Below are 24007 nucleotides of genomic sequence, written 5' to 3'. Positions count from 1 at the left end.
ATAACCCTCCATCTCCATTTAATAGTAGCCTATCAGCAGTTTCTATCCCTCCATCTCTATTTAATAGTAGCCTATCAGGTTATAACCCTCCATCTCCATTTAATAGTAGCCTATCAGCAGGTTATAACCCTCCATCTCTATTTAATAGTAGCCTATCAGCAGGTTCTATCCCTCCATCTCCATTTAATAGTAGCCTATCAGGTTATAACCCTCCATCTCCATTTAATAGTAGCCTATCAGCAGGTTATAACCCTCCATCTCCATTTAATAGTAGCCTATCAGCAGGTTCTATCCCTCCATCTCCATTTATTAGTAGCCTATCAGCAGGTTATAACCCTCCATCTCCATTTAATAGTAGCCTATCAGCAGGTTCTATCTCTCCATCTCCATTTATTAGTAGCCTATCAGCAGGTTATAACCCTCCATCTCCATTTAATAGTAGCCTATCAGCAGGTTCTATCCCTCCATCTCCATTTAATAGTAGCCTATCAGGTTATAACCCTCCATCTCCATTTAATAGTAGCCTATCAGCAGGTTATAACCCTCCATCTCCATTTAATAGTAGCCTATCAGGTTATAACCCTCCATCTCCAATCCGACACTTCTGGATCCCAAATGGCACCCTATTCCCTATATAGCGCACTACATTTGCCTACTACTTTCAGTGCACCCCTATGAGCCCTGGTCAGAAGTAGTGCGCTATATAGTGAATAGGGTACTATTTGAGATGGAGACGTGGATACTTACAGTACAGAGTTCACAGGTTGGACTCTGTAATACCTAGAGGCCTAAAAGAGGCCAGGTTAAAACTTATTATAAACTGGGTGGTTCCAGCCCTGAATGCTGATTGGCTGACAGCTGTGGTATATCAGACCGTATTTCAAGGGGATTGCAAAACGTTTATTTTTACTGCTCTAATTACGTTTGTAACCAGTTTATAATAGCAATAAGGCAACTCAGGGGTTTGTGGTAAGAACAGCCCTTAACTGTGGTATATTGGCCATATACCACACCCCCTCGTGGTAAGAACAGCCCTTAACTGTGATATATTGGCCATATACCACACCCCCTCGTGGTAAGAACAGCCCTTAACTGTGATATATTGGCCATATACCACACCCCCTCGTGGTAAGAACAGCCCTTAACCATGATATATTGGCCATATACCACACACCCTCGTGCCTTATTGCTTAATTCTACTCCATCTTGTTAACCAGGAATTAGTCCTTTTTATTGTTTTTCTGGGGGTAATCACTGAAGTCTTCTAATACTCTTCCTCATGTGAATTTAAGTCATATTTAAAGTGTTGTTGATCATACAGGCACAGAACATGACAGACCTGTAATTTGTAATGGGGATTACAATTCATTGGAAATCAATACCTTAACTTTCAAGATGTATTTTTTTTATCTCAACCAACCTAACAATATATTCAGCCAACTAACTATGAATGTCCAGAATGGAATCGGGGTTTCCGCTGCCCTTGTAAAGAGTGGAGTTCTGCTCCGTGGGCTAAAACAAAGCAGTTATTTCAACTTAATGAATGAATGTCCAGAATGTTAATGAAGCTATCTGAATTAGTCCACCGAGGAAGAGGAAAAGGGGTGGGGGGGGGAGTGAGAGAAGACATGTTGGATTTAACATGGGCTTGCAAATGGGCTTGAAATCCACCCAAAAAAGGGAAAGAGTTTTCCATTTGTCTTACTCTCTTTTGACAGTTTGTGGGAAGGTTGCTAGGTGCTCTTAAGTTAGCAGCTTCATGGTTTCTAGTTTAGGAGGGGAGGGATGCGTCCCAAATGACGCCGTATTCCCTTTATACTGCGCAATTTTTGACCAGGGCCCAAAGTGATTCCCATAGAGATCTGTTCAAAAGAATGTCACTATAAAGAGAATAGAGGGCAATTTGGGATACACTTTGTGTTGTCTGCTGCTGTATAAATAGGGTTGGATTATTGGAGCATGCAGAGACAAGGCCCCCGAGATGTAATGTGTCTCTGCTATATAACACAAAGGGTTTTGAATTACAGACGTTACTAGACGGGCTGCATCGTCCTTCTGTTTCTATTTTCAGATCCAGTACTAATCCTCTGGGATGAGAGTGACTGTACTCACTGGAAATAGTCTTTCAGTTTTCACCTATTTATTTTTTAGCAGCAGAGGTCAGAACAGACGGATGGCTGCCACCGAAACGCGTTCGTTTGTTCTGGCCTCTGCTGCTAAAAGAAACACATTCAAAACGTTAATTTTTTTGACATTTATTTCAGTGAGTGCCGGTTTTTCCTTTCTTCAAGTATATATGCCTTTTTGAACCCGGGAACCTAAAGACTTTTTGTTACAACAAACATTTGAGCTGAGCACGCAAATGTATTTTTCTTTGAGAGTGACTGTCACGTCCTCCGATGGGGGTTTCCAACCACAAAAAAGAACATATTAGTATCTGGACAGAGGGCTTCCGAGTGGTGCAGCGGTCTAAGGAGACTCTGGTTCCATTCCAGGCTGTATCTCAGCGGTCTAAGGAGACTGGTTCCATTCCAGGCTGTATCTCAGCGGTCTAAGGAGACTCTGGTTCCATTCCAGGCTGTATCTCAGCGGTCTAAGGAGACTCTGGTTCCATTCCAGGCTGTATCTCAGCGGTCTAAGGAGACTCTGGTTCCATTCCAGGCTGTATCTCAGCGGTCTAAGGAGACTCTGGTTCCATTCCAGGCTGTATCTCAGCGGTCTAAGGAGACTCTGGTTCCATTCCAGGCTGTATCTCAGCGGTCTAAGGAGACTCTGGTTCCATTCCAGGCTGTATCTCAGCGGTCTAAGGAGACCCTGGTTCCATTCCAGGCTGTATCTCAGCGGTCTAAGGAGACTCTGGTTCCATTCCAGGCTGTATCTCAGCGGTCTAAGGAGACTCTGGTTCCATTCCAGGCTGTATCTCAGCGGTCTAAGGAGACCCTGGTTCCATTCCAGGCTGTATCTCAGCGGTCTAAGGAGACCCTGGTTCCATTCCAGGCTGTATCTCAGCAGTCTAAGGAGACTCTGGTTCCATTCCAGGCTGTATCTCAGCAGTCTAAGGAGACCCTGGTTCCATTCCAGGCTGTATCGCAGCGGTCTAAGGAGACCCTGGTTCCATTCCAGGCTGTATCACAGCAGTCTAAGGAGACCCTGGTTCCATTCCAGGCTGTATCTCAGCAGTCTAAGGAGACTCTGGTTCCATTCCAGGCTGTATCTCAGCGGTCTAAGGAGACCCTGGTTCCATTCCAGGCTGTATCTCAGCGGTCTAAGGAGACCCTGGTTCCATTCCAGGCTGTATCTCAGCGGTCTGAGACTCTGGTTCCATTCCAGGCTGTATCTCAGCGGTCTAAGGAGACCCTGGTTCCATTCCAGGCTGTATCACAACCAGCCGTGATTTGGGAGTACCATAGGGCGGCGCACAATTGTCCCAGCGTCGTCCGGGTTTGGTCGGGGTAGGCCGTCATTGTAAATAAGAATTTGTTCTTAACTGACTTCTCGAGTTAAATAAAGGTTAAATAAATAAAATAAAATAATACAATTCGAACTGAATCTAGGCATATGTTAACCTTACTGAATTCAGACATACTGTAGACGTGTCCAAAATGCAATATGTTGCATGCTTTGATTGTAGTTGATTTGAAAACAAGTGAAATCACTAAAACTAAATTAATCTGAATAGGTTTATTGGGCTTGACTGCTAAATTATATCAAGCATCCCATAGCTGATTTCCTGATGCAGATGATTTGATAAGCCTGAACTCATGGCCTAAATCTCTCTGTGTGTCTCTGTGGTTAAGCTTTAAATCCCTCCTGATCTCAGGACCCCTGTCATTGGTTTGATCAGCATTTATTTTTTTATTTTTTTAGCCCAATGAGCAGTTAGAATCAAATTCGCACATCCTGTATCTTTCTTGAATCCAAAATGTCTGACCTTGGTGTGTGTCTGAGCCAGCAGTCACATCCTGGAAGCTGCTGCACTGTGTGTGTGTGTGTGTGTGTGTGTGTGTGTGTGTGTGTGTGTGTGTGTGTGTGTGTGTGTGTGTGTGTGTGTGTGTGTGTGTGTGTGTGTGTGTGTGTGTGTGTGTGTGTGTGTGTGTGTGTGTGTGTGTGTGTGTGTGTGTGTGTGTGTGTGTGTGTGTGTGTGTGTGTGTGGAGGCTGCTACATTGCACATGCTCAGTAGAGAGCTTTTCTTCTCTGCCCAACTCTGTTAAATCACATTGACCTGCTTAGCATGTGCAACCCTCTCTCTCCTCCTCTGGGAACAAAATGTGATTAAAATAGGACCAAAGGGATACTTGCTGCTCATTGGATAATTTTGATTTCCTGTTGCTTTTTACTATGAATAACAAACAACCTTCAAACTACTGCAGTAGAGTTTATTCTGAAAAAGTATTTAGACCCCTTGACTTTTTCCATATTGTTACAGTACAGCCTTATTCTAAAATGTATTAAAACATTTTGTGTTCCTCATCAATCTACACACAATACCCCATAATGACATCACAATACCCCATAATGACATCACAATACCCCATAATGACAAAGCAAAAACAGGTTTTTAGAAATGTTTGCACATTTATTTGAAAAAATTATGAAATACTATAATAATATTAGTATTCAGACCCTTCGCTTTGAGACTCGAAATTGAGATCAGGTGCATCTTGTTTCCATTGATCATCCTTTGAGATGTTTCTACAACTTGATTGGAGTCCACCTGTGGTAAATTCAATTGATTGGACATGATTTGGAAAGGCACACACCTGTCTATATAAGGTTCCACAGTTGAAAGCGCATGTCAGAGCAAAAACCAGGCCATGAGGTCGAAGGAATTGTCCGTAGACCTCCAAGACAGGATTGTGTCGAGGCACAGATCTGGGGAAGGGTACCAAAACATTTATGCAGCATTGAAGGTCCCCAAGAACGCAGTGGCCTCCACCATTCCTAAATGGAAGAAGTTTGGAACCACCAAGATTCTTCCTAGAGCTGGCCACCCGGCCAAACTGAGTAATCAGGGGAGAAGGGCCTTGGTCAGGGAGGTGACCAAAAACCTGATGGTCACTCTGACAGACCTCCAGAGTTCCTCTGTGGAGATGGGAGAACCTTCCAGAAGGACAACCATCTCTGCTGCACTCCAACAATCAGGCCTTTATGGTAGAGTGGCCAGACGGAAGCCACTCCTAAGTAAAAGGCACATGTGAGCCCACATGGAGTTTGCCAAAAGGCACCTAAAGGACTCAGACCATGGTCTGATGAAACCAAGATTGAACTCTTTGGCCTGAATGCCAAGCGTCATGTTTGGAGGAAACCTGACACCATCCCTACAGTGAAGCATGGTGGTGGCAGCATCATGTTGTGGGAATGTTTTATAGAGGCAGGGACTGGGAGACTAGTCAGGATCGAGGGAAAGATGAACGGAGAAAAGTACAGAGAGATCCTTGATGAAAATCAGCTCCAGAGCGCTCAGGACCTCAGACTGGGGCGAAGGTTCGCCTTCCAACAGGACAACGACCCTCAGCACGCAGCCAAGACAACGCAGGAGTGGTTTCTGGACAAGTCTCTAAATGACCTTGAGTGGCCCAGCCAGAGCCTGGACTTGAACCCGGTCGAACATCTCTGGAGAGAACTGAAAATAGCTGCGCAGCGACGCTGCCCATTCAACCTGACAGATCTTGAAAGGATCTGCAGAGAAGAATGGGAGAAACTCCCCAAATACAGGTGTGCCAAACTTGTAGCGTCATACCCAACAAGACTCAAGGCTGTAATCGCTGCCAAAGGTGCTTCAACAAAGTACAGAGTAAAGGGTCAGAATACTTATGTAAATGTATTTCTTTTTAAAAATTTTAATACATTTGTAAAAATGTCAAAAATCTGTTTTTGCTTTGTCATTATGGGGTATTGTGTGGGAAAACAAGGGGAAAAAAACGATTGAATTAATTTTAGAATAAGGCTGTAATGTAACAAAATGTGGAAAAAGTCAAGGGGTCTGAATATTTTCCGAATGCACTGTATACTGAAAAATCACAAAATATGATTTTCAGGATATTTGTGGATATCAGAGGTTTTAGAAGCCCTCTTCTTGGCCAGCGAGACAAAATGTCACTGTGTTAAAGCTAACTGCCGGGAATTCTAGAAAATCTCACATGCTTCGTAAACAACAGGTAGACTAACAATAAAATGCGTACTTGCGGGTCCGTTTCCAACAGTGTAGAGTTGAAGATAAAAATATATATAAAAACGTAATTATAATAATAATAATAATAAAATATTTGCAGTTTTATAGCTAAACATTTTGCCATGGCTTATGCTGTGTTCATATGCTGTCTGAGTGACTCCAACATTGTAACAAAATCAATGAGGGCCCCATGGCATGACAAAAATACTCCTGAACGCATCATTTACAAAAAAATTGATTCTCACTGACTGTCTAATTTTTATTTTGGTCATTTTAGTTCTCAAAGATCATCTTATTGAAAAAATATATAGCTCCATTATCTTATCTACATACTTTATATCTGGTTTTATTTAACACTTATTTTTACTGTTTGGACTTAGTCGGCCCGAAAGAACACTAGGGGCGGCAGGTAGCCTAGTGGTTAGAGCGTTGAACTAGTAACTCAAATCCCCGAGTTGACAAGGTACAAATCTGTCCTTCTGCCCCTGAACAAGGCAGTGAACCCACTGTTCCCTGGTAGGCCGTCGATGAAAATAAGAATTTGTTCTTAACTGACTTGCCTAGTTAAATAAAGGTAAAAATAAAAACACTTAGGAGGCCCGCCCAATCCTTTTCTATGCAGAAAAAACTCTGGATATCCATAATCATTGATCTAATATTGATGTATTAAGGTCAGTTCTGGGCTGCAGTGAAACATTTTGATTTCTTTAACTAGTATGCAACAGCCAGCCTCTTGCAGTGAGTCAGGAAATCAATTTAAAACACAGTAGTCATTAAAATCCTCTGTGTTCTCCAGGTCTGTTCAGGGCTGCCGTCCCCAGCGGTGCCTCTACTGGTATCTATGAAGCTCTGGAGCTCCGTGACAACGACAAGACACGCTACCTGGGCAAAGGTTTGCTTTGATATCCCAATGTCCTTATAGTACAAAGCCCCCTCTTTTAAAAAAAATTCCGTTACATTTTTCTTTCATCTTCATCCTTGCTTTCTGACACTTCATCAATCTTTCCTCCTCTGTCAGGGGTGAAAAGGTCTGTTAAATATATTAATGAGTTCTTGGCCCCAGCTCTGTGTAACCAGGTAAATACACAGCGTGGAGGAGCAACAGGAGTAAGACAGAGATAACACTGAAATGAACTGGTTGATGAAAGCATGACTTTTTGAGTGTGTTTGCTTTGATTTGGACCACTAACTAACCTCTGTCGCAGGCATTCACAGACGATCACAGATCTGCTAAACCAGTATTACCCAGATGGCAATATGGTGACAATAACGGACATCCCTATTCAAGTCAGCGTTCCAAGATGGGTGGATTCAACTGGCGGGCATTTTGTCATTCTATTTCTGTGATTTACCCACATGATCCCAATAGTAGATAATTCCACTTGACGTTTGTTTAACCAGCCTAATTGCTGCCACCCAAACAGCCAGTCTTAGCGAGAGCTAAGGCTCTTGCTCTGTGATCGTCTGGTAATGCCTACTGCTGCTGCTGTTGCACGGTCTACTTCTCCCTGGGTCGTGACGCTCTGCTTGTCCCTCTGCAGGTGTCTCAAAAGCTGTTGATCATATCAATAAAACTATTGCACCTGCACTTGTTCGGCAGGTAGGAACATTTACTGTCTGACTAACATTGACAATGTCGTGCTAGTGTCAAATCAGAGTTGCATAGAGTTTACAGTATGAGATGGAAGAGTCACGGCAGTATGTTTGTCATGTAGTAGATTGCTAAGCACGATCCTGACTGAAGACAATTGAGTCAAAGTGGTAAGTTATCTCTATATAGTATGTATTAATAGTATCTTTGCATTTTTTGTCTGTTACATTTATCTCTGAGTTGTTGTAGAAATACAGCACTGCACTTTGATCACTGTCAAAGTGATTACTGTCCTTGAGCACAGTGACGGTCACTGCAGAGCTCCAAAGATCTTTCACCTAACCTGCCAAAGTAGCACCTCAAGATGCTGTGTGTAGTAGTGTACTAGTGAACCATTAAATGTCCTTCAAGCCTGGTGTTTTGAGCTAACCTGTTTTGAACTTTGAACTAACCTTTTTGTCTGTTTGTTGTCAGTCCCTATCTCTAATGACCGGTGTGTTGTTCTGTGTCTGTCTGTACTGTTGTTCAGGATGTCAGTGTCCTGGAGCAGGAGAAGGTTGACCAGCTGATGCTGGACATGGATGGCACAGAGAACAAGTGTAAGTTGGGAAACATTTTACTTAGAGCCCGCAGGTATAAAGCTTTATAACTTGTTATAAACATGTATGAGCCTTTATTATGAGGCATAGATAACAAGTGATAGTAGGGTGATGGATGTCTAACGAACCTGCATGTTTTTAAACTGATGTTGACAGCCCGGGCCAACTTTAAACAAACAATTGATAAAGGCTGATTAGAGCAGTCTCAAAGTCTTTATGAGCACTACGTGGAGGCTTCACATTTCATTTAGACTAAATTGCTAAATGTTAGCTGCTTCTCTTGGTTTTATTTATTAGTTGTGAATATTCAGCAGGCACAGCAAAAAGTTAGGGTTAGGGACTGATAGGTTAGGGTTAGGGACTAATGGGTTAGGGACTGATGGGTTAGGGACTGATAGGTTAGGGACTGATGGGTTAGGGTTAGGGACTGATAGGTTAGGGTTAGGGACTGATAGGTTAGGGACTGATAGGTTAGAGACTGATAGGTTAGGGTTAGGTACTGATAGGTTAGGGTTAGGGACTGATAGGTTAGGGTTAGGGACTGATAGGTTAGGGACTGATGGGTTAGGGTTAGGGACTGATGGGTTAGGGACTGATGGGTTAGGTACTGATAGGTTAGGGTTAGGGACTGATAGGTTAGGGTTAGGGACTGATAGGTTAGGGTTAGGGAGTGATAGGTTAGGGTTAGGGACTGATGGGTTAGGGACTGATAGGTTAGGGACTGATGGGTTAGGGTTAGGGACTGATGGGTTAGGGTTAGGGACTGATGGGTTAGGGACTGATAGGTTAGGGACTGATGGGTTAGGGTTAGGGACTGATAGGTTAGGGTTAGGGACTGATAGGTTAGGGACTGATAGGTTAGGGTTAGGGACTGATAGGTTAGGGTTAGGGACTGATAGGTTAGGGTTAGGGACTGATGGGTTAGGGACTGATAGGTTAGGGTTAGGGACTGATAGGTTAGGTTAGGGACTGATGGGTTAGGGTTAGGGACTGATAGGTTAGGGACTGATAGGTTAGGGACTGATGGGTTAGGGACTGATGGGTTAGGGTTAGGGACTGATGGGTTAGGGACTGATGGGTTAGGGTTAGGGAATGATGGGTTAGGGTTAGGGACTGATAGGTTAGGGTTAGGGACTGATGGGTTAGGGTTAGGGACTGATAGGTTAGGGTTTGGGACTGATAGGTTAGGGTTAGGGACTGATAGGTTAGGGTTAGGGACTGATGGGTTAGGGACTGATGGGTTAGGGACTGATGGGTTAGGGACTGATGGGTTAGGGTTAGGGACTGATGGGTTAGGGTTAGGGACTGATAGGTTAGGGTTAGGGACTGATGGGTTAGGGTTAGGGACTGATAGGTTAGGGTTTGGGACTGATAGGTTAGGGTTAGGGACTGATAGGTTAGGGTTAGGGACTGATAGGGTAGGGTTAGGGACTGATAGGTTAGGGTTAGGGACTGATAGGTTAGGGACTGATAGGTTATGGTTAGGGACTGATGGGTTAGGGTTAGGGACTGATGGGTTAGGGTTAGGGACTGATAGGTTAGGGTTTGGGACTGATAGGTTAGGGTTTGGGACTGATAGGTTAGGGACTGATGGGTTAGGGACTGATGGGTTAGGGTTAGGGACTGATGGGTTAGGGACTGATGGTTTAGGGACTGATAGGTTAGGGTTAGGGACTGATGGTTATGGTTAGGTTCTGATGGGTTAGGGACTGATGGGTTATGGTTAGGTTCTGATGGGTTAGGGTTAGGGACTGATAGGTTAGGGTTTGGGACTGATAGGTTAGGGACTGATGGGTTAGGGACTGATGGGTTAGGGTTAGGGACTGATGGGTTAGGGACTGATGGGTTAGGGACTGATGGGTTAGGGTTAGGGACTGATGGGTTAGGGACTGATGGTTTAGGGACTGATGGGTTAGGGTTAGGGACTGATGGTTAGGTTCTGATGGGTTAGGGTCTGATGGGTTAGGGTCTGATGGGTTAGGGACTGATGGGTTAGGGTCTGATGGGTTAGGGACTGATGGGTTAGGGACTGATGGGTTAGGGACTGATGGGTTAGGGTTAGGGACTGATGGGTTAGGGACTGATGGGTTAGGGACTGATAGGTTAGGGACTGATGGGTTAGGGACTGATGGGTTAGGGTTAGGGACTGATGGTTAGGTTCTGATGGGTTAGGGTCTGATGGGTTAGGGACTGATGGGTTAGGGTCTGATGGGTTAGGGTCTGATGGGTTAGGGACTGATGGGTTAGGGTCTGATGGGTTAGGGACTGATGGGTTAGGGTCTGATGGGTTAGGGACTGATGGGTTAGGGTCTGATGGGTTAGGGACTGATGGGTTAGGGTCTGATGGGTTAGGGACTGATGGGTTAGGGACTGATGGGTTAGGGACTGATGGGTTATGGTTAGGGTCTGATGGGTTAGGGACTGATGGGTTAGGGACTGATGGGTTAGGGACTGATGGGTTAGGGTTAGGGACTGATGGTTAGGTTCTGATGGGTTAGGGTCTGATGGGTTAGGGACTGATGGGTTAGGGTCTGATGGGTTAGGGACTGATGGGTTAGGGTCTGATGGGTTAGGGACTGATGGGTTAGGGTCTGATGGGTTAGGGTTAAATTTAGATGTAAAAATGGTGAGCTGCCATCCGGAACCATTCAAAATCTGCCGGCTGTACACTGCCTTATTTCTTCACAGCATTGAGTTAACATGAGGATTCTGGTTACATTTACATTTTAGTCATTTAGCAGACGCTCTTATCCAGAGCGACTTACAGTAGTGAATGCATACATTTCATACAATTTCATACATTTATTTTTTTGCTGGCCCCCCGTGGGAATCGAACCCACAACCCTGGCGTTGCAAACACCATGCTCTACCAACTGAGCTACAGGGAAGGCTAGACATATACAGTACACCAGTGTACTAGGCGTCAATACAAAGTCCCCAAATAGGCTTTTGTTGTCCCCTTGAAGAGAATAGAATACAGAATAGAGAATAGAAGCCGTATACAGACAAGAGAATAGAAGCTGTATACAGAAAAGAGAATAGAAGCCATTTACAGAATAGAGAATAGAAGCCATTTACAGAATAGAGAATAGAAGCTGTATACAGAAAAGAGAATAGAAGTTGTACACAGAAAAGAGAATAGAAGCCTTTTACAGAATAGAGAATAGAAGCCATTTACAGAAAAGAGAATAGAAGCTGTATACAGAAAAGAGAATAGAAGCCATTTACAGAATAGAGAATAGAAGCCATTTACAGAAAAGAGAATAGAAGCTGTATACAGAAAAGAGAATAGAAGCTGTATACAGAAAAGAGAATAGAAGCTGTACACAGACAAGAGAATAGAAGCTGTATACAGACAAGAGAATAGAAGCTGTATACAGACAAGAGAATAGAAGCTGTACACAGACAAGAGAATAGAAGCTGTATACAGACAAGAGAATAGAAGCTGTACACAGAAAAGAGAATAGAAGCTGTATACAGAAAAGACAATAGAAGCTGTATACAGAAAAGACAATAGAAGCTGTATACAGAATAGAGAATAGAAGCTGTATACAGAAAAGAGAATAGAAGCTGTATACAGAATAGAGAATAGAAGCTGTACACAGAAAAGCACTGTATTGGCTGTTAAATCTTGGAACCCAGAACTAAATCTATGGTGACAGCAATTAATTATGATAACAGTCATTCACAATGGACTACGGGCTCTCTTTCTGTTCCCCCCTCAGCTAAGTTTGGTAACAAGGGTGAAGTTTAGTCATGGGGTTGGTGAACTGCCAGGAACCACCTTTCAAAACCAATGATGAGAGGAGTAAGAGGCAGAAAAGAGCTATATGGGCATTTACCTCGTCCCCCCATCCCCCACTTCCTCCCAGCTAAGTTTGGTGCCAATGCCATCCTGGGCGTGTCCCTGGCTGTGTGCAAGGCCGGTGCTGCTGAGAAAGGTGTCCCCCTGTACCGTCACATCGCTGACCTCGCTGGCAACCCCGATGTCATCCTACCTGTCCCTGTAAGCCTGTGTTTAGATTTTACATTTATTTGACTGACTTTGGCTTGGACCTAATTACAGAACCACCTCATATATTTACAACATTATTTTACTTAACTTCAACTGTAATTACAGAACCACCTCATATATTTACAACATTATTTTACTTAACTTCAACTGTAATTACAGAACCACCTCATATATTTACAACATTATTTTACTTAACTTCAACTGTAATTACAGAACCACCTCATATATTTACAACATTATTTTACTTAACTTCAACTGTAATACAGAATCACCTCTTATATTTACAACAAGACTTTACTTAACTTTAACTGTAATTTGAAACTGAGGCTCAAACCTCTGTTGTCTCTGTCCAGGCCTTCAACGTGATCAATGGAGGTTCCCACGCAGGCAACAAGCTGGCCATGCAGGAGTTCATGATCCTCCCTGTAGGAGCCAGCACCTTCAAGGAGGCCATGAGGATCGGAGCCGAGGTCTACCACAACCTGAAGAACGTCATCAAGAAGAAATACGGCCAGGACGCCACTAACGTGGGAGACGAGGGAGGCTTCGCCCCCAACATCTTGGAAAACAAGGAAGGTAAGAGAGAGAATGAGGGATGGAGGGGTTGAGAGAGGGAGGGGTTGAGGGAGGGAGGGGTTGAGAGGGAGGGAGGGAGGGGAGAGGGTGAAATGGGTTAGTCAGTTAAGTCAGTTAATCAGTCAGTCAGTTAACCAGTCAGTCAGTTAATCAATCAGTCAGTTAATCAGTCAGTCAGTTAATCAATCAGTCAGTTAACCAGTCAGTCAGTTAACCAGTCAGTCAGTTAATCAATCAGTCAGTTAATCAGTCAGTCAGTTAATCAATCAGTCAGTTAACCAGTCAGTCAGTTAATCAGTCAGTCAGTTAATCAATCAGTCAGTTAACCAGTCAGTCAGTTAATCAATCAGTCAGTCAGTTAATCAATCAGTCAGTCAGTTAGTCAGTTAATCAGTCAGTCAGTTAATCAGTCAGTCAGTTAACCAGTCAGTTAACCAGTCAGTCAGTTAGTTAATCAATCAGTCAGTTAATCAGTCAGTCAGTTAATCAATCAGTCAGTTAATCAGTCAGTCAGTTAATCAGTCAGTCAGTTAATCAGTCAGATTGGCAGTCAGTAAATTAATCAATCAATTAGATTGACAATCAGTCAGTCAGTCAATCAATCAGTCAGATTTGAGAGTAAGTCAGTCAGTCAATCAATCCATCCAATAATCAGTCAGATGTATAGCCCTTTTCACAGCATCAGTTGTCACAAGCTGCAGTAGGAAAAACTTTATTTTCCCAGTACAAGACCAGCAATATGGCACCACTGCAGCTGCACTTCAGTTCAGTTGGATAATGAGTAGTGCTGCTAACATGATTTCCTTACACTTCTGTGCCTTAGCTGAGAGGGAACATCCACTGACTTTAACATTCCCAGAACCCTCTAGTACTTCACTAGTATAGACCTCTTTGCCCCCAGTCCCTATCTCCACTTCCCCACGTGTTTACACCACAGGTACCCTATGTTGCTGGAGCTCTCTGCTCATTGCCTAGGAATGCTGCTCCGGAGGCAACAGATGGTCTCCAAATTAAGACCTCAGCCCAATACTGAATAATGCATAGACTGGCCAGCCACTGTGGCTCAATGTAGCTTAGTGCCAGGTCAGTGTATCTCAGTACATCTCAGTGTAGCTCAGTGCAGCTCAGTGCAGCTCAGTGCCAGGTCAGTGCAGCTCAGTGTAGCTCAGTGCAGCTCAGTGCAGCTCAGTGCCAGGTCAGTGCCAGGTCAGTGTAGCTCAGTGCAGCTCAGTGCCAGGTCAGTGTAGCTCAGTGAAGCTCAGTGCCAGGTCAGTGTAGCTCAGTGCAGCTCAGTGTAGCTCAGTGCCAGGTCAGTGCAGCTCAGTGCCAGGTCAGTGCCCGGTCAGTGCAGGTCAGTGCCAGGTCAGTGTAGCTCAGTGCAGCTCAGTGCCAGGTCAGTGCCAGGTCAGTGCCAGGTCAGTGCCAGGTCAGTGTAGCTCAGTGCAGCTCAGTGCAGCTCAGTGCCAGGTCAGTAGCAGGTCAGTGCCAGGTCAGTGTAGCTCAGTGCAAGGTCAGTGCCAGGTCAGTGTAGCTCAGTGCCAGGTCAGTGCAGCTCAGTGCCAGGTCAGTGTAGCTCTGTTCCAGGTCAGTGCCAGGTCAGTGCCAGGTCAGTGTAGCTCAGTGCCAGGTCAGTGCAGCTCAGTGCCAGGTCAGTGTAGCTCAGTGCCAGGTCAGTGTAGCTCAGTGCCAGGTCAGTGTAGCTCAGTGCAGCTCAATGTAGCTCAGTGCCAGGTCAGTGCCAGGTCAGTGTAGCTCAGTGCCAGGTCAGTGCCAGGTCAGTGTAGCTCAGTGCCAGGTCAGTGTAGCTCAGTGCCAGGTCAGTGTAGCTCAGTGTAGCTCAGTGCCAGGTCAGTGCCAGGTCAGTGTAGCTCAGTGCCAGGTCAGTGTAGCTCAGTGCCAGGTCAGTGTAGCTCAGTGCCAGGTCAGTGCCAGGTCAGTGTAGCTCAGTGCCAGGTCAGTGTAGCTCAGTGCCAGGTCAGTGTAGCTCAGTGTAGCTCAGTGCCAGGTCAGTGTAGCTCAGTGCCAGGTCAGTGTAGCTCAGTGCCAGGTTAGTGTAGCTCAGTGCCAGCTCAGTGTAGCTCAGTGCAGCTCAGTGTAGCTCAGTGCCAGGTCAGTGCCAGGTCAGTGTAGCTCAGTGCCATGTCAGTGTAGCTCAGTGCCAGGTCAGTGCCAGGTCAGTGTAGCTCAGTGCCAGGTCAGTGTAGCTCAGTGCCAGGTCAGTAGCAGGTCAGTGCCAGGTCAGTGTAGCTCAGTGCCAGGTCAGTGCCAGGTCAGTGTAGCTCAGTGCCAGGTCAGTGCAGCTCAGTGCCAGGTCAGTGTAGCTCTGTTCCAGGTCAGTGCCAGGTCAGTGTAGCTCAGTGCCAGGTCAGTGCAGCTCAGTGCCAGGTCAGTGTAGCTCAGTGCCAGGTCAGTGTAGCTCAGTGCAGCTCAATGTAGCTCAGTGCCAGGTCAGTGCCAGGTCAGTGTAGCTCAGTGCCAGGTCAGTGTAGCTCAGTGCCAGGTCAGTGTAGCTCAGTGCCAGGTCAGTGCCAGGTCAGTGTAGCTCAGTGCCAGGTCAGTGTAGCTCAGTGTAGCTCAGTGCCAGGTCAGTGCCAGGTCAGTGTAGCTCAGTGCCAGGTCAGTGTAGCTCAGTGCAGCTCAGTGTAGCTCAGTGCCAGGTCAGTGCCAGGTCAGTGTAGGTCAGTGCCAGGTCAGTGTAGCTCAGTGCCAGGTCAGTGTAGCTCAGTGCCAGGTCAGTGTAGCTCAGTGCCAGGTCAGTGTAGCTCAGTGCCAGGTCGGTAGCAGGTCAGTGTAGCTCAGTGCCAGGTCAGTGTAGCTCAGTGCCAGGTCAGTGCCAGGTCAGTGTAGCTCAGTGCCAGGTCAGTGTAGCTCAGTGCCAGGTGAGTGCAGCTCAGTGCCAGGTCAGTGCAGCTCAGTGCCAGGTCAGTGTAGCCCAGTGCCAGGTCAGTGTAGCTCAGTGCCAGGTCAGTGCCAGGTCAGTGCATCTCAGTGCCAGGTCAGTGTAGCTCAGTGCCAGGTCAGTGTAGTTCAGTGTAGCTCATGGTATTGTACACTATTTAAATATGGGAAAAATATATATCAAGCCAAGCAAATCTCATAATTTAGCGTGAGGGAATCTCTTATTCATCTATGTTCTACTCAGCTCTGGAGCTGCTGAAGGAAGCCATTGGCAAAGCCGGCTATACCGACAAGATCGTTATCGGCATGGACGTGGCCGCCTCCGAGTTCTACAAGGACGGGAAATACGACCTGGACTTCAAGTCACCTGACGACTCCAGCCGTTACATCACCCCAGACCAGCTGGGAGACCTCTACAAGAGCTTCGTCAAGGATTATCCAGGTGGGTGTTGATGTGTCCCAAATGGCACCCTATTCCCTAGATAGTGCACTACTTTAGACCAGAGCCCTATTCCCTATATAGTGCACTACTTTTGTCCAGGGTCCCCATCACCAAGGGGGATAGGTTGCCTGTGGTCGGCAGTGCTACTACCACTAGATGAAGAATTACCCAGGTCTGTTACTGAGAACACTGATCCTCATTATACTGTTAAGACTCCGGCTGAGTTACCCAGGTCTGTTACTGAGATAACACTGATCCTCATTATACTGTTAAGACTCCAGTTTAACAGTCTTAAATGGCACCCTATTACCCATAGGGCACACTATTACCCATAGGGCACACTATTATCCATAGGGCACACTATCACCCATAGGGCACCCTGTTACCCATAGGGCACCCTGTTACCCATAGGGCACCCTGTTACCCATAGGGCACCCTGTTACCCATAGGACACCCTGTTACCCATAGGACACCCTGTTACCCATAGGGCACCCTGTTACCCATAGGGCACCCTGTTACCCATAGGGAACACTATTACCCATAGGGAACACTATTACCCATAGGGAACACTATTACCCATAGGGAACACTATTACCCATAGGGAACACTATTACCCATAGGGCACACTATTACCCATAGGGCACACTATTACCCATAGGGCACACTATTACCCATAGGGAACACTATTACCCATAGGGAACACTATTACCCATAGGGAACACTATTACCCATAGGGCACCCTGTTACCCATAGGACACCCTGTTACCCATAGGACACCCTGTTACCCATAGGACACCCTGTTACCCATAGGGCACCCTGTTACACATAGGGCACCCTATTACCCATAGGGCACCCTGTTACCCAAAGGACACCCTGTTACCCATAGGGCACCCTATTACCCATAGGGCACCCTATTACCCATAGGGCACCCTATTACCCATAGGGCACCCTGTTACCCATAGGGCACCCTGTTACCCATAGGACACCCTGTTACCCATAGGGCACCCTATTACCCATTCACATTTGTAATTGCAGTCGATTAGGCTTTAGAGTTGCACGGCTCTTTCTTCCCCCTTCTCTCCCCAGTAGTGTCCTCAGCAACATGTTCTAACAACCACGCCGTTACAACACTTCTCCTCTGTCTTCTACAGTGGTGTCCATTGAGGATCCCTTTGACCAGGATGACTGGGCGGCATGGTCCAAGTTCACGGCTGAGACCAGCATCCAGGTGGTGGGTGATGATCTGACAGTCACCAACCCCAAGCGCATCGCCAAGGGTGTGGCCGACAAAGCCTGCAACTGTCTGCTGCTCAAGGTCAACCAGATCGGCTCCGTCACAGAGTCCCTGCAGGCGTGAGTAACTGTCCACACACAGACGGCCATTTTGGTTCAGCCTGGCTCCATCACTGAGTGGAGTGTCACTCCACTGGCAGCCATTTTGTTGCCATTGTTTCAGACAGTGCTGAAGGTAGGGAGACTGATGAAAGGGGAAACTGTAGTGGATGTTAGTGTGGAGCTGGGTGTCAAACCCATCTGGGGACATTGGGTGTATGAGTGGAGGTTGCTGAGGGGAGAACAGCTCACAATAATGTCCAGAACGTAGCACATAGAATGTCATTAAACATGGAAACCATGTGTTTGATGTATTTGTTACCGTTACACACCTATTCCGCTCCAGCTGTTACCACGAGCCCGTCCTCCCCAATTAAGGTGCCACCAGCCTCCTGCGGGTATGTATGTGTAAGTTTCTGTACTAGCTAATGAATGTGTTTGCTGTTTCCTGTGTAGCTGCAAAATGGCCCAGACCAATGGCTGGGGGGTGATGGTCAGCCATCGCTCTGGAGAGACCGAGGACACTTTCATCGCTGACCTGGTCGTCGGTCTCTGCACTGGACAGGTAGGATACACCTTCTCATCAGACTACAGATTTAACTGGATTACTTTTAACAAAATTACATTTATTTAATGAAGCAGATTTTAATACTGGTGTGACCTAACACTGAAGGAGATGTTGGTTCAAAGTTCAGCAGACAGACACTTGGTTCTGTCATGTTGAGATCCCACTGCAAGTTCTGTCATGTTGAGATCCCACTGCAAGTTCTGTCATGTTGAGATCCCACTGCAAGTTCTGTCATGTTGAGATCCCACTGCAAGTTCTGTCATGTTGAGATCCCACTGCAAGTTCTGTCATGTTGAGATCCCACTGCAAGTTCTGTCATGTTGAGATCCCACTGCAAGTTCCGTCATGTTGTGATCCCACTGCAAGTTCCGTCATGTTGAGATCCCACTGCAAGTTCCGTCATGTTGAGATCCCACTGCAAGTTCCGTCATGTTGAGATCCCACTGCAAGTTCCGTCATGTTGAGATCCCACCGCAAGTTCCGTCATGTTGAGATCCCACTGCAAGTTCCGTCATGTTGAGATCCCACTGCAAGTTCTGTCATGTTGTGATCCCACTGCAAGTTCTGTCATGTTGAGATCCCACTGCAAGTTCTGTCATGTTGAGATCCCACTGCAAGTTCTGTCATGTTGAGATCCCACTGCAAGTTCTGTCATGTTGAGATCCCACTGCAAGTTCTGTCATGTTGAGATCCCACTGCAAGTTCTGTCATGTTGTGATCCCACTGCAAGTTCTGTCATGTTGAGATCCCACTGCAAGTTCTGTCATGTTGAGATCCCACTGCAAGTTCTGTCATGTTGAGATCCCACTGCAAGTTCTGTCATGTTGAGATCCCACTGCAAGTTCTGTCATGTTGAGATCCCACTGCAAGTTCTGTCATGTTGTGATCCCACTGCAAGTTCTGTCATGTTGAGATCCCACTGCAAGTTCTGTCATGTTGAGATCCCACTGCAAGTTCTGTCATGTTGAGATCCCACTGCAAGTTCTGTCATGTTGAGATCCCACTTGGTTCTGTCATGTTGAGATCCCACTGCAAGTTCTGTCATGTTGAGATCCCACCGCAAGTTCTGTCATGTTGTGATCCCACTGCAAGTTCTGTCATGTTGAGATCCCACTGCAAGTTCTGTCATGTTGAGATCCCACTGCAAGTTCTGTCATGTTGAGATCCCACTGCAAGTTCTGTCATGTTGAGATCCCACTGCAAGTTCTGTCATGTTGAGATCCCACTGCAAGTTCTGTCATGTTGAGATCCCACTGCAAGTTCTGTCATGTTGAGATCCCACTGCAAGTTCTGTCATGTTGAGATCCCACTGCAAGTTCTGTCATGTTGAGATCCCACTGCAAGTTCTGTCATGTTGAGATCCCACTGCAAGTTCCGTCATGTTGTGATCCCACTGCAAGTTCCGTCATGTTGAGATCCCACTGCAAGTTCCGTCATGTTGAGATCCCACTGCAAGTTCCGTCATGTTGAGATCCCACTGCAAGTTCCGTCATGTTGAGATCCCACTGCAAGTTCCGTCATGTTGAGATCCCACTGCAAGTTCTGTCATGTTGAGATCCCACTGCAAGTTCTGTCATGTTGAGATCCCACTGCAAGTTCCGTCATGTTGAGATCCCACTGCAAGTTCCGTCATGTTGAGATCCCACTGCAAGTTCCGTCATGTTGAGATCCCACTGCAAGTTCCGTCATGTTGAGATCCCACTGCAAGTTCCGTCATGTTGAGATCCCACTGCAAGTTCCGTCATGTTGAGATCCCACTGCAAGTTCTGTCATGTTGAGATCCCACTGCAAGTTCTGTCATGTTGAGATCCCACTGCAAGTTCTGTCATGTTGAGATCCCACTGCAAGTTCTGTCATGTTGAGATCCCACTGCAAGTTCTGTCATGTTGAGATCCCACTGCAAGTTCTGTCATGTTGTGATCCCACTGCAAGTTCTGTCATGTTGAGATCCCACTGCAAGTTCTGTCATGAGAGCAGTGCTTTATTCTCACCATAGTTTTTTCAGCATCAGCTTTTCCTGGAAATAATTCTGTATTGATACCTGGTGTTCCAGACAACTTAAATAACTGATATGCTGTGGTATGCTGTGTTCCAGACAACTTAAATAACTGATATGCTGTGGTATGCTGTGTTCCAGACAACTTAAATAACTGATATGCTGTGGTATGCTGTGTTCCAGACAACTTAAATAACTGATATGCTGTGGTATGCTGTGTGTCCTTCTCCAGATCAAGACCGGTGCCCCATGCAGATCTGAGCGTCTGGCTAAGTACAACCAGCTGCTCAGGTGAGCTCCGTCTTTAAACTCTTAACTCAGTTGTAAAAAAATATTGTCACTAGTAATATCACGTCATATGTTTTTCATTAAATACATCCTTTGACTTTAAAGGTGTACATTTGGCCCAAAGAGAGAGCAGTAAAATGGCGTATTTTTTTAGGCTCTAACTCCCCAATGGTTCGTAGGACAAAACCTATTGGGAAATGAATGGCGTTTTTTTGGCAGGGTTTTTGGATAGACAGCGATAATAAGGTCTGTGGTAAACACAGGTTTAGGACATCGTATATGTTTTGTTCTATGAGATTAAGCTACATCAGCTAACGTCACTTTTTGTGAATTTTGAAGCTCACATAAAGGCTTCATCATTCATAGAGGTCATGTTAACTAACTGATATTATCTCATAGAACAAAACATGAAGGCTTCATCATTCATAGAGGTCATGTTAACTAACTGATATTATCTCATAGAACAAAACATGAAGGCTTCATATTCATAGAGGTCATGTTAACTAACTGATATTATCTCATAGAACAAAACATGAAGGCTTCATCATTCATAGAGGTCATGTTAACTAACTGATATTATCTCATAGAACAAAACATGAAGGCTTCATCATTCATAGAGGTCATGTTAACTAACTGATATTATCTCATAGAACAAAACATGAAGGCTTCATCATTCATAGAGGTCATGTTAACTAACTGATATTATCTCATAGAACAAAACATGAAGGCTTCATCATTCATAGAGGTCATGTTAACTAACTGATATTATCTCATAGAACAAAACATGAAGGCTTCATCATTCATAGAGGTCATGTTAACTAACTGATATTATCTCATAGAACAAAACATGAAGGCTTCATCATTCATAGAGGTCATGTTAACTAACTGATATTATCTCATAGAACAAAACATGAAGGCTTCATCATTCATAGAGGTCATGTTAACTAACTGATATTATCTCATAGAACAAAACATGAAGGCTTCATCATTCATAGAGGTCATGTTAACTAACTGATATTATCTCATAGAACAAAACATGAAGGCTTCATCATTCATAGAGGTCATGTTAACTAACTGATATTATCTCATAGAACAAAACATGAAGGCTTCATCATTCATAGAGGTCATGTTAACTAACTGATATTATCTCATAGAACAAAACATGAAGGCTTCATAACTTATAAAGGTCATGTTAACTAACCCTTATTATGACAAAGAACAAAACGTATCAGATCTCCTAAGCCTGTGTTTACCTCAGACCTTATTATCGTCGTCTATCCCACAACCCTATTCTTTCCCCGTTCATTTTCCCCATAGGAATGGCTGAACCAACCAGAGTTAACTCATTTCTGGTTTTTAGGGCTACAAGCTGGCGCGCTCTATATCACTCATCTTAATATACCATTACCCAGGATAATAGTAGGCTATTTTGGTACTTCAACTGTTGAAACCTCCAGCCAAATTGAATGTCTGACTACCTTCCGTAGGATTGAGGAGGAGCTTGGAGACAAAGCTGTCTTTGCTGGCCAGAACTTCAGGCACCCAATCTAAGGAGGTTCAACTTCTCCTTGGGCCTTCGTGTTTTCATCCTGCATAAGTACAGTAAACCCCACCACATAAAGCCACACTAGGTCTCTACGCACTGCCCTGTCCCGAGGAAGGAATATGGAGCGGCATTGAAATTAAACCCCAATGTCCAAGTCTGGGGTTCCGTTAGTACGTTAGGAAACCCTAATCTAACTTGTACTGCACTGACCGTAATGCACCGCCGCCAACCTAACCTCTATGACTCCTTAAATAGTGTTTGTCCTTTGTCGTCAGTGTAACCTTATCGTGTGATGATGAGAGATCTTTGTTTTGCTTCTTGTGAGTTGTAGTCATTTCTTGGTTGTCTCCTATGAGTAGTGTTATTCTAGTGGAGAGCTTCTGTACGTTTAGCACTGTGCTGTTATTGGGCAGGACAGACGATGTGTCACCTCTGAAGAGAAGTTCTAGTGTTGCTACTGTAAGCGTTGGCAGAATTACCAGAAATAAACCTATGAAACAGACAAGAGATGTCATTCTGCCTCTCTGTGTGCTTTCTTGTTATTATATAATCTGTAAGTTCCTCTATCACAAAATTCAGTGACACTGAAATCATTCTGGCTCCCCTTGAAGGGCCTGTGAGTTACAGACCTAGGTTTAAATATTATTTGAAATCTTTCAAATACTTTGAGTGCTTCCTACAGTCTGCCTAGATTACAAGATGGTCTGGGTTTTTCTTTTATTTAACTAGGCAAGTCGGTTAAGAACAAATTCTTATTTACAATGGGTTAACTGCCTTGTTCAGGGGCAGAACAACAGATATTTTACCTTGTCAGCTCGGGGATTTGATCTAGCAACCTTTCAGTTACTAGTCCAACGCTCTAACCACTAGGCTACCTGCTGGTTACTGGCCCAATGCTCTAACCACTAGGCTACCTGCTGGTTACTGGCCCAATGCTCTAACCACTAGGCTACCTGCCGCCCCTGCTAGCTTGAAGTTGAGACTATTCAATTGGTTCCATTTCACCAGACAACTCAATCAAGCCCTGATAAAGTATTTAAAATGATTTAAAATAGTTGTTGAACCCAGGTCTGACTGAGCCATGCCAAGATGGATGCTCAGCCAGCAGCATTACGCTACATGGCTGCTTGCCCACGGAGGCTGGAAGTTCATTCCGCTGCAGAAGTGTATAGACCTGGCTGCCACCATTGATTAGCTGTATACATTTCATTATCCTTGTATCGATCATATGAAGCAAGAGGCAAACAGTTTATTATTCCTCTTTTAGGAGCCGTGAAACGGCTCATAATAATGTCTGGAACGGAGCAAATGGAATGGCATCAAACACCTGGATACCACGTGTTTGATGTATTTTAGAACGTTCCACAGATTCCACTCCAGTCATTAGCACGAGTCCGTCCTTCCCAATTAAGGTGCCACCAATCTCCTGTAACACAGGAACTGCTACAACGTCTACGTCTCATAGTGAGGTAGCGCAATCAACTGCCTTTCAGTAAGAAAATTGGTCTTATTACTGTGTTTTTACAATACAGATTTGATTCATAAAAAGGCTAAATTTGGGGAAAATCAGAATAATCTCCGTTGTGGAAAATCTGTAAATACTGACCAACCCCTCCCTTGTTTGAGAGCTGCGCTTCCATCTCTTTTTCTTTGAGTCATTACACCCCCTGGTGGTTACTGCCACGAAGTACCGCTATGCTCCTACCACTGACTGACCGCTAGAGGTCTCTGTTTATCTTAGTTTAAGATTTTTCTTTGATTTACAGCATACCATTCAGTACATGTAAATGGATAAATACATTGTCTTTCCACCTTCGCCTTTATAAAAAAATATGTCATATTAAATCTTAAATAATATGACTTGGCACGAAAATGTTACATGACGTTTTGATACATCACTGATCCGGATTACTTTGTTCATTTTTTAATGTAACCAATGATGTATATAAACACATCATTATGTAACTTCATAAACGCCTAAAT

At 44.9% G+C, this 24007-nt stretch overlaps 1 protein-coding gene across 3 annotated transcripts in view; it reads left to right on the top strand.

Annotated features, from left to right (window-relative positions):
• Positions 1 to 22538, top strand: part of LOC106566383 (alpha-enolase) — a 29251-nt gene extending 6713 nt beyond the window's left edge. For 2 of the 3 annotated variants that reach the window (XM_014134351.2, XM_014134353.2), the window contains exons 3-12: positions 6970 to 7065; positions 7715 to 7773; positions 8294 to 8363; positions 12236 to 12369; positions 12732 to 12954; positions 16097 to 16294; positions 17446 to 17647; positions 18083 to 18191; positions 20423 to 20481; positions 21966 to 22538. In XM_014134351.2, coding sequence (XP_013989826.1) covers positions 6970 to 7065; positions 7715 to 7773; positions 8294 to 8363; positions 12236 to 12369; positions 12732 to 12954; positions 16097 to 16294; positions 17446 to 17647; positions 18083 to 18191; positions 20423 to 20481; positions 21966 to 22029 — 1214 coding nt within the window. In that variant the 3' untranslated portion in view covers positions 22030 to 22538. Of the gene's footprint in view, positions 1 to 6969; positions 7066 to 7191; positions 7251 to 7714; positions 7774 to 8293; positions 8364 to 12235; positions 12370 to 12731; positions 12955 to 16096; positions 16295 to 17445; positions 17648 to 18082; positions 18192 to 20422; positions 20482 to 21965 lie in introns of all 3 variants that reach the window. The other variant, XM_014134352.2, reaches the window with a different exon arrangement.
• Positions 22539 to 24007: the final 1469 nt, after the last annotated feature.

This window comes from Salmo salar, chromosome ssa13 (genome assembly GCF_905237065.1).
Source record: "Salmo salar chromosome ssa13, Ssal_v3.1, whole genome shotgun sequence".
Classification (NCBI taxonomy): domain Eukaryota; kingdom Metazoa; phylum Chordata; class Actinopteri; order Salmoniformes; family Salmonidae; genus Salmo; species Salmo salar.
Note: the sequence above shows the minus strand (reverse complement) of the source record. Positions and strands in the feature narration are given on the sequence as shown.